We start from the raw sequence: 11,283 nt of genomic DNA on the forward strand, positions 1-11,283 counted from the left end.
AACGCAGAGACATATAGCTATGCTCTGTTGAAATAACTTCATTATTGGTCATTAGTTGTAAAAATCTAACTTCTTCCGGGTCATGGTTGCTAAGGGTAAGCGTCGGATAAAAAATGTAAGCTGATCCAATTATGTATCAAAAAGTCATCAAAATGACATTTGTACTTGGCATTGATCTCGATTATAGTTAATTGTCGATGCAACCTTTCATTTCTGCCCCCAGGAAGGTTGCATTAAAGTATGACATGACCTTTATTTGGCATCATCATGCTCTTTCTTTCAGTTTCAGCTTCTTCCAACTGAACAACCGACTTTGTTCTAACTAAAAGATATTAATCTGCAGTTCTTGTTACTTTTTATGAATTAGCTCTTTAATTAAGTACATTTCAGGATTATGGAAATTCTGCTGACATTAGCATAAAAATCTCACCAAATGGCAAAATGTGAGCGCTGACTAATCTGAATGTTGCAACAATATGTAGGAATACTCACTCATTACTTTCTTTACAAATCCATGTCAATAAGCTAGTAAATATTGTAGATATGTCAGAGTTCGCATGAATGGTGCCACTTAAAAATGTTGCTCATGTTTAACCAGAAATCATTGAGTATCGCCTGAGTGCATGTAATAAGTCCGTATTTCCAAATTACATATATATGTTTTACCCATTTCATTCATCCTTTATTGTACATGTACATTGTAAATACAATTGTGTAATTATTGTTTTGTTTTACATACAAAAAATTAGAAAAACAAAGAATTTGAGGCTTAATACATGCACAGCTTCTTTGACTTAGAATTTGAATGTATATATTAAAAAAAAACAGATGTACATGTATGATCCAAATGAAAGTTCTGTTATTGATAAGTATGTTAAGTTAACTATATAAATATCATGCAGATTCTTTTTTTTTTTTTTTTTTTTATCATTTTGATAATAAATTAACATATTGTAATGTCTTTTATATATAACATTCACAATATAGTGATGAATTAAAAATTAGGCTGCACTTCATTTCTGACAAATTTGAAAATAATTCTCATGCCTGTTTATAATTCCTGCAATGTTTTCATGCTTCTATCATTGGCAACACTTTTAAATAGGTAATAATCTGTTACAAACTAATTGTATTTCTCTATTTTAGTCTGATATTTATTCCTGAATTGACTAACTAACTCAGTTGTATTTAATACTCACTTTTAAACAAGTCACCCTATCATTTTATTTATTTTTTTTTTGCCAAAAGTGCAAGCAACAACTAACATAAAAATTCCTGCAATTGACCATTTTGCTGTGTGCATATGTGAAATAAAAATCTGCAGTTAAATGCTGCACAAATATGTTATTCCTAGACACATGTAGACAAGACAAGAACTTTTTTTGTTAAAAGTTTTGGACAGCTACTAATATGTAAAGTAGCTGGCTGAAAACTTTTGATTCTACATGTACATTTTATATATAGAGAGTTTAATGAATTGGATGAATTATAATTTACCCCTTTTGTACCCCACGAAATTGGTGGTTTTTACACTGTTAGTTAACATATATTTATTCAGAAGAGAAAAACAAGTACATATTCAAAGTATTTCAGAACATAACTACAAAGCAAAACTGAAGGGATCTGGAAACAAGTGTCGCCACATTTACAATTCCATCTCCTTCATTGTACTCACAATGTATACATCAAATGCATGCACTAATAAGTAACAGTATGTTTTAGTATAGTGAGAAATAACATGAAAAAAATATACAAGTTAGGTTAGTGGAATTGGTAACATTAAAAAAATATACAAGTTAGATGAGTGGAATTGAAGTTTAATTTTCACATTGTTACATCTAATGCATGGAGAATCCCCAGTTTCATAGTTATCTTGTATAATTATGGGTGTGGCCTAAAAATACAGGATAAAATGTGCATGTACAAAAATACAGCATTACTGTATTTGACACCTTGTATTCTTTATAAAGACAAAAATGTATTATATTACATGTGATACAATTTATTATAGGAACATGTAGTGGGTTAAAGTTGTGGAAAATTCAACACAATGGGATAAACACAGTTATGAATAATATTACCTGGCCAGTCAATAAACTTACTTCACGATGTCAACTACTGTTCAGACCAATGTGCCTAACTTTTCACAGATAATATGTAGACAGAACAGTAGGGCTGACAAAAATGGCAAGAAAAAAGGAAAAAAGAAGAAATCAAAGAGAGCGGCTCCAAATGTTATGGGAAGGAGTGCATCTACAGGAAAACTTTCTAATCAAAGTGGACAGTCCAATCTTCATAGGTCAAACACTACAGAAAACCTTAAGTTGCCATCCATTCCCAAAGATTATCAAGTTTCACCACGTCTGACTACACCTATGCGTATACCTCCTGCCCTGAATAGAGAACTGGTTCCCACAGCATGTGATAGACGGAAAAAACTTCCACTTTTGAATGCCATTAAGCCAGAAAATGAGAAATCTGAAAAAGAAAGATTTTTCCGTGCCAACTACAACTACAACCCATATTTCATTTACAGATTTCCTGCACCCCCTGAAGCACTGGAGCGTTTAAGTACTCCCTCTGACAGATTTTTAAACATAGTTAGTATTATTAAAGAAACTTGCAATGATAGTGTTTGAAATTAATTCTCCTTCATAATAAAGCTTTCTACGAGCTTACTTGCTGATTAAACTACACAATATTTTTTTTTCTCATCAATCCACTCTTAAAGTGTATCTAACTTGACATATTTTCATTTCAATAGACTGAACACAGGAAAAATGAAAAACCCCAATTTGGTTTTACATATTTTTGATGTTTTTCATCACTAGTATTAAGTATAAGTGGTAGTTTTTTTTCCTGTGAATTTTCCCTACATTTTATGTTATTGTGAACTTTTTCCCAGTTTATTATAATAAGATATTTCTTTCCCTGTAACATTTTATTGTACTTTTAGGCTATACTTATCATGGAAATTGCCATTAACCGGTATGGAAGTTATGAGGAATATGAACAACAAACTGGTGGACCATATTTAGGACGATCTCAAATTATCACACTGGTTAAAAACTATGTGAAAAGGGAAAACTTGGAAAATGAAATTATGTTAAACCTGAGTGAAGATTTGTTATCTAGGGGTTCAATGACTAGAGTGAAGGGAAAACCAACTCTTAATGTTCGTATTGTCAATTTAAGACAGTATTGGGTGGAAGGTCTTCTGAGACATGAAATAGGTTTGTATTAAATGTTCATATTGTCAATATACGACAGTATAGGGTAGAAGGTCTTCTGAGACATGAAATAGGTTTGCATTACATCCTTTACAGTATGTTATGCTGCTTATATTTCTTTTAAAATGAAAAATGATGCCTTAGTGATACATTTTAGAACTGTTTTGAAAGATAATTGACATTTCCAATTAGAGTGGTAGAATAATTTTTTATATTAATTTTTTGCTTGAAAATCTGTTCATAGTACATTGTATTTGAAGGAATAAGAATCCTATTGAAGATAACCATAGTTTTGATTTAATGTGCTTCAACCCCAACTAACTTCTTAATCAGGATAGCTGTGTAAGTGGTATTGAAGAATTCACATTACCCACACTTTTATAAAAAGAAGGCATCTATAGACAAATGCTGTGGCTAATGTCCAATGTGTTTGAATAATCAATTCTCAACATTCAAGCATTATGCTATGTGCCTACCTTCTGTACTAACTTAGGACAGTATCTAATAATTTGTGAATTCTACTTTTCCTTGTATCTCTCTACATTCATCTATCATTCCAAATACATGTTATTAAAGACAACAAGTTTGGATATTCCATAGAATTCTACCTGTTATGTTCATTATCACCTTTTGAGAAATATGGGCCTTATTCCATCATACATTTGCCTGCAGACAAATTGGCACACTAGGGAAAAATTTAGAGCATGGTTTGATCTAGATAATTGATATTAATTTTCTGTTTTAAAATACAAAAATCTTAACTAAATATTTTGCTGTCTTGTTTTAATCAATTCTGCAGGGAGTGTCAAAATTAACCAGGACAATTTTTTAGATTATCCCCATGTATTAAAGGTGAACTCTGTTCAAATTGATATGCTTACCAGTAGATGGATAGTAGTCATCTATACACATCTGTAAGGATGTACCATACCAAGTGAATTTGGGGTGTTTGTCATATCCTCTAGAGAATTGATAAAGAACAGCACAGCAAATCTCAGGCTAGTTTCTGATTTAATTTCACATATACACGTTGTATTATAAATTAATGTAACTTTATATATAGTGCATGCTATGTCTTTTCTAAATACTCGGATTTGTCTGTAGTCAGATGGTAATTTGTTGTGAAATTGAACCCATATTTGGTAAAAGGTAATGACAACCTTAAAAAAATTAGATAATGTTTTACTGTTATTTTACCTTTAAATGCTGTCTTAATTTAATTTAGAATTTTTATAAAATTCAACTTCTTCTAGGAACTCATTATTTACGCAGCATTAACAACAAATACCAGCCTTGGAACAGCTGGAAAGTGAGAATGGAACTTGGAATGGCTGCAATGAACCCAACAGAAGAAGGATTAGCCTCACTACATAGTGTGTTGCTACGTAAGGATCCTTCATTATGGCGATCAGCGATGTTGTATTACACTGTATATAAAGCAGCTCATTTATCACTGAAGGAATTATTTAATGACTTGGGGAAGTTTGTTACTGATCCACAAGTACGATGGGATTATTGTATGAGAGCTAAACGAGGTCAAGCTGACACATCAAGACCAGGTATGAGGTGTTGTGGGTATAGGGTACATGTAATTTTAAAGATCAGGATTTATTGTTAAATGGCTGATAACAAGTGATGACATAATTTTCCAATGGCTTTTTGCTTAAGTTCTTGGATTAAAAAAATCAATGATGTTCTGTAAATTGAATTTTTCCTTTAAAAGCTTAGCGTAGTCAATAAGTGAAAAAAAACTTAGCAGTGCACAGGTGTTCAAACCTGAAGTTTTGTTCTCACCTCCTTTGCAGTTCAAAAACATATAAATTTCTGTATTGTTATTAGTATACAGATTATTAGCATTACACAGTATTTTTTTTTTTTACACAGAAAAAAAATTAAAAAGTGAGGAAATGATTATAACTAACCCTACTTAAAGGAGAGGGACTGATCATAACTAAACTAACCCTACTTAAAGGAGAGGGGCTGATCATAACTAACCCTACTTAAAGGTGAGGGACTGATTACAACTAACCCTACTGATAGGAGAGGGGCTGATCATAACTAACCCTACTTAAAGGTGAGGGGCTGATCACAACTAACCCTACTGATAGGAGAGGGACTGATCATAACTAAACTAAACCTACTTAAAGGAGAGGGGCTGATCATAACTAACCCTACTTAAAGGTGAGGGACTGATTACAACTAACCCTACTGATAGGAGAGGGACTGATCACAACTAACAGGTCATAACTAACCCTACTTAAAGGTGAGGGACTGATCATAACTAACAGGTCATAACTAACCCTTCTTAAAGGTGAGGGACTGATCATAACTAACAGGTCATAACTAACCCTACTTAAAGGTGAGGGACTGATCACAACTAACCCTACTTAAAGCTGAGGGACTGGTCATAACTAACCCTACTGATCATAACTAACCCTACTTAAAGGTGAGGGACTGATCATAACTAACAGGTCATAACTAACCCTACTTAAAGGTGAGGGACTGATCATAACTAACAGGTCATAACTAACCCTACTTAAGGGTGAGGGACTGATCACAACTAACCCTACTTAAAGCTGAGGGACTGGTCATAACTAACCCTACTTAAAGGTGAGGGACTGATCATAACTAACCCTACTTAAAGGAGAGGGACCGATCATAACTAACCCTACTTAAAGGAGAGGGACTGATCATAACTAACAGGTCATAACTAACCCTACTTAAAGGTGAGGGACTGATCATAACTAACAGGTCATAACTAACCCTACTTAAAGGTGAGGGACTGATCATAACTAACAGGTCATAACTAACCCTACTTAAAGGTGAGGGACTGATCACAACTAACCCTACTTAAAGCTGAGGGACTGGTCACAACTAACCCTACTTAAAGGTGAGGGACTGATCACAACTAACCCTACTTGAAGGTGAGGGACTGATCATAACTAACCCTACTTGAAGGTGAGGGACTGATCATAACTAACCCTACTTAAAGGTGAGGGACTGGTCATAACTTACCCTACTTAAAGGAAAAATTATATTTCCTTAGTAGTAAAGGTCTATGCTTCATGACTTCAGTGAATGAAACTTTTTTCTTTGAATTAGGAGGTTTTTGTAAAGACCAAGTATACCTGGATGGTGCCTTACAGATCCTAAAGAATCGACGCCATCTAGACTTTCATTCACTCGTTAGATTTGGTAAGATTTCCTACAGAGATATAGACATGGTACGAGAAATTGCAGAAACAGAAAGTACAAGAATTCCTTCGTTCATGGAAGATCTTCGCCAATATAGAGGACATTTAGACAGAGTTGCTGATGCTAACGGTTTGACAGATGATATTTTGTCTAAAGTTTGATGTATACTGCCAATTAAAGACAAGCTTTAATAATAGTTAATGTATGGTATCATTTAAGACCAAGATGTACTTGCTTTATTCATTTGATCCCAATTTTTTTTATAATAAATGATTTTCATGTTGTTTTTTTTTTTGTCTTTTCCTTCTGAACATTTTTCTTGACTGATTTACATTTCTCTAAGGAATTTTCTATGACATGATTTTACAAAAAAAGTCATGCAGTGTTTTTCTTCTATTTTCATAGGATACAGGTTTATTAATATTCTTTTATAAAATTGATTTTGTATCAGTTTGGCTTTATGACTACTGCTACACTTTTCATATTTAACTAGTCATTCAAAAACAATTATTTATCACCTTGAAGGTATAGTTTTATACATTTGTCAACAAACGGTGTTTCATATTATCAAATGACAATATTTTGTCCTTCAGTGATAGAATGATTAAGGCCTTTTCTTGTCGAGTTTTGTGTAAGTATCAATACCAAACTTTGGTCTTTGAATTTAGCTTTATGATCAATGACCCATATAATTGGTTAAAATTAAGGAGCTTCAAGCCAGTTACTTGTAAAACAAAAAAATTCAAAATAATCATTTTGGGCTTGTTTACAAAGCTTAAGCATAATATTCCTAATGACATTTATTACAGTGTTTATTGGGTTATTTTTAAAGTATAGTGTTTGTGCCTTCAACAAGTAAACATCTGTAGTGTGAAAGGTATGAGGGATTTAGGATTCATATTATTTGGGTGATGGGAAGATACATTTACTTTTGAATACATTTGTTATTTTATAGCACCTAAACTCAGGTAAAATGAAAAGGTGTGTTGCTTTTAATACATAAATTTGATAAAAAAAAAAAAAATGCCAAGTATCAAATGTTTTGTATCATTTTTCACTTGTTTAAATAAATTTTTGCTGTGAATTTAATTTATTCACTTGTCATGTTATGATATGGTGTTATTCCTTGGCATTTCCATTTGATTAAAACTATAAGATTTTGTTGTGCAAATTACTTGGCTCATATTTAAATAATCTATGCAGAATGTAATGTTAAGAGGTCAGAGGTCAAATGGAGTTACATCTAAGGACCACAAATTCAGTTTAATACATACTGTATACTATTACAATAATGTTTCAAACAAATTATGTGATTTTTTTGCCAAACCAGAATACTGTACATCCACTCAAGGATGTGCCTATGTCTTTCGAAAGCTTTGATTAGGGCAAACATATATTTTATTGTAATGGTTTGAGTATATGAACAGATGTCCTTTAGTGCATTCCTGTTTTACAATGAAATGCCTTTTTTGTTAATGTTTTTTTGTATTTATATGTATTGTCTTAGCCATAAAGTTGTAATTATTATTTATAGTAAAGCTTTTTACAGTTGTTAAATTTTCATTTATGTGTTATTTATAAGTACTATTATGTATATATCTCAAGCAATAGAGTGCTTTACGTAGTATATAAAGTGCTGTGAGTTGCCAATTGTGTATTTATTACATACTCCTTGAAGTATTTATTTGAATTTTTCTTCAGTTGTTTTATAGAGTATTTTTAGTACTGTATGGTGACCATATCAGATAATGGTATAAATAATTACGTAGTACTTCATGTAAGAATCATGCAAAATGTGATTCATGGTTGGTAAACCTACATATTTTTATTTTAGATATTTTGTTTAATACAGTTTAATGAACCGAAAGTAAAATGCATTTTTTTATATAACCTTGTTCTTTAGAGATAAAAAGTACATAGAATGTACTGTAGAATTGAAAATTAGGGGGATAAGTCTGTAAATGACACTGAAATACAATAGAATCTATTTAATATTCGATGTAATTTATCTCCTAAGAGCAGACAGATAGTAATGAATAATCATACATTTTATCATGTAGACCTATAGAGAAAGTTAATAACAAAAACAAAAATGCCCTTTTTTAAGGTGTATCACATATTACAGAATTTGCATGATTCTTACAAAGTCTGCTACTTAAATAAAATTCTATGTAGTAACATACAGTGCTGGTGTCAATCATTGGGTTCAAGTGTACAATCAAACAGCCTTACATGGTTTTGGAGTGACTCTAAGCCAGAAATACCTATTTGGTCATATTAGTAATTATATTTTACCTAAAAATGGTCATTTTTTTTTAAATTGAAAAAAAAATTAATATCAATTATCACATGTAAAAGTTAAGTATTATATTCTTCAATTATTTCTATTTTAAGGCTATAATTGTTTAGTCAAAAAAAAAGTGAATGATCTGCTCTCAACAAGTTAGACCTAAAGTTTTTGCAAATGTTCATCGTGTCTTATCAAAATCTTCAATGCTTTCCCTGATAGGGTAGTTTACTTGGAGTTTAATTTTTTGGTTTTCTGATGATCTATTTAATGGTCGATAAAACATTTCAATACTTTAATACAATAATTTGGACATTGGGAAGAATGAATACTGTGTATATTGTATATACTATTTATGAGTACTATTTTTTATACTTTGAAAATTATCTCTGGTCTAGTTATTATTTTTATGTTTAAAAACATGATAGTTAAAGGTAAGTATAAATAAGTTTTAATGCAATGATCTTAGCTGTTTTGCTATCATGCTTTAAGATAAATTCCTTGCCTTTAAGTAATACAATCCTTAAACAAATCTATGGCTTATGGTATCCCATCCATGTGTTGTTTTTTCAGTACATATTTTTATACTAGAAGTAGACAATCTGAATGTACAGAGTTGGTTGTTTTTCATCTTCATGGTCTGTCATTATACAACTTGTATATACAGATTATTTGGCATACATATAGAATAACAGTTATTTTTTACTTTGAAACTAACAATATCATGTAAAGTATCTTGAAGTATGGGTAATTTGAGATATTTCACATGATATTGGCAATGTCAGAATCAAAAGTAGCTTGTATTCTGTTTATCAGTAATCCTATTATTGCATTTTTAGTCATTTTTTTTAAATGTACATTTAGTTTTTAAACTACTTTGTCATTCAGTACTATGACTATACACTTGATGTGTGATATGGTTTTCATTCAAAGAAGATCTGATGACATCACAATCACTACTAATGTTTTGACAGCTACTTTTTCAATATCTGGTCATGTAACAGAAATAGAAAAATTTCTGACAAGATCAAGGGAAAAAGTACAGATTAGGGATAATAAAAGAATAACTGATTTATTACTAATGTTTTTCATCAAATAAATTTATACAAGCCAGTACAAAAGAAGTATGGAGGGAGTCTAATGTAGTAAACTGTCTTTTAAGTGCAATCCCTTTGTCATTGTATATTTAAAGAATTTGAAGAGTTTAACAAGTTATAATTTTGATAGGCTATTGCATCCAATTCTCCTAGCTTCAGTGAATTACTCCTGTATTTATTGTATGTTTTTATTTTGGTCAACTCTGCTTGTATCTCAAACCAACTCTAATGTTAAGTTTGATATGTCAATAACATTTTCTTGAGCTTCAAATAATTATTCAAAAAATGTTTATTTCAAAACTAATTTAATTTAGGGACTCTCAATCAACTAAGCCTTCATCTCCTGACAAATGGTGTGTTCTCCAAATAAAAGATTTTCTTAAACTTAGGTGGTCTTTTTCTTTAGATCTTCTTTATCACATACGTCTTTTCAAGAAATGTGCTTTGTATACTGTTTTTACATCAGTTTACCACAGAAATTTGAAATTGATTAGTTTGGGCAGACACATTTGCATATGTCTGCTAATACATTATAGTATATATGTAGTACAAGTGATCTGTGATTCCTGTGATTATGTATACTAGAATTATTATTGTCTTGTTTATTTATGTTTTTTTTCTAATTGTTTCCAATAAAAAATATAACCAACATATTGATCTGTTTACCCAACAGAATCATTATAATATAAGTGCAGACAACATGACTATCTAAGCTGTTTTGCCCCTTTTTAGCTCACTTGGCCTCGTGGACTATAGCCATCACTTGACATCTGTTGTTATCTGTTAATAATGTTTTAAAAATCTTTTCCTCAGAAACTACTGGACTAGATTAAATGAAGGTTGGTATGATTGTTCCTTAGGGTATCCTGCACAAAATGATTGTTGGGATTTATTATGCTGAAAACATATGGGTGCTGTTACTAAAAATAACTCGAAGCAGTGCCGGATCTAGAGGGGTGCAGGGGGTGACCCCTACTTATTGGAAAATTTGTCACTAAAAATGGCAAATAATGCCCTAGCACCCTCCCCCTTTTCTGAGAAACCCCGACTGGAACCCCTCTTTTTCAAAGTGTCTGGATCTGCCCCTAAGTAGGGTGAGCGGACAGTTTCTTGAATATATCTCGAAAATCCTTAGAATTAACGTGACTCGTTTAGGGTAAAGGTGTTCAGCGTCTTCCGGTCTATTTCTGGTTAAACTTAATTGAAAAGCTGTAGACCATGTTGTAGTTATTGCCATTTTTGGACGTACTTTTGGCTGAATTGATATAAAAATTAATTAGTGGAGTTGCAATATTCTGATAATGACTTAAAATAAATTCATGGAACTGTACATTTTTAATTGGTTATGTTTTTTATATCATTGATTTGTGCTAATCTCTAAAAATTGGACAAATGGTGATGGCTAATCCATACATTTAATACCACGTGTGTAATATTTCCCTGTCCTGGTAATATAGATAGAAAGGTTACAGTG

General features: G+C 31.6%; 1 protein-coding gene across 3 annotated transcripts; it reads left to right on the forward strand.

Moving 5' to 3' along the window:
* The first annotated feature begins 65 nt into the window (after positions 1–65).
* On the forward strand, positions 66–10,460 carry LOC148615746 (putative tyrosine carboxypeptidase MATCAP2). Of its 3 annotated transcripts, none has more exons than XM_088582286.1 (5): positions 66–115; positions 2,012–2,600; positions 2,957–3,233; positions 4,484–4,789; positions 6,333–10,460. In XM_088582286.1, exons 2-5 carry the CDS (start codon positions 2,109–2,111, stop codon positions 6,584–6,586), a joined length of 1,329 nt encoding a protein of 442 aa, XP_088438412.1. In that variant the 5' UTR covers positions 66–115; positions 2,012–2,108; the 3' UTR covers positions 6,587–10,460. The 3 variants fall into 3 exon arrangements, with proteins under 3 accessions (XP_088438412.1, XP_088438413.1, XP_088438414.1); XM_088582287.1 differs by having other exon boundaries at positions 66–95; XM_088582288.1 differs by lacking the exon at positions 66–115 and adding an exon at positions 139–238.
* The last annotated feature ends 823 nt before the right edge of the window (positions 10,461–11,283 follow it).

Source organism: Perna viridis, chromosome 5, assembly GCF_037379345.1.
Source record: "Perna viridis isolate PV_CMFRI_1.1 ecotype Kerala chromosome 5, ASM3737934v1, whole genome shotgun sequence".
Taxonomy (NCBI): Eukaryota; Metazoa; Mollusca; class Bivalvia; order Mytilida; family Mytilidae; genus Perna; species Perna viridis.

Coding starts and splice junctions, on each gene's coding strand:
- LOC148615746 (XM_088582286.1), top strand. CDS start 2,109: ATGTCAACTACTGTTCAGACCAATGTGCCTAACTTTTCACAGATAATA. Junction 3,234..4,483: donor TCTTCTGAGACATGAAATAG/GTTTGTATTAAA, acceptor AACTTCTTCTAG/GAACTCATTATTTACGCAGC. Junction 4,790..6,332: donor AGCTGACACATCAAGACCAG/GTATGAGGTGTT, acceptor TCTTTGAATTAG/GAGGTTTTTGTAAAGACCAA.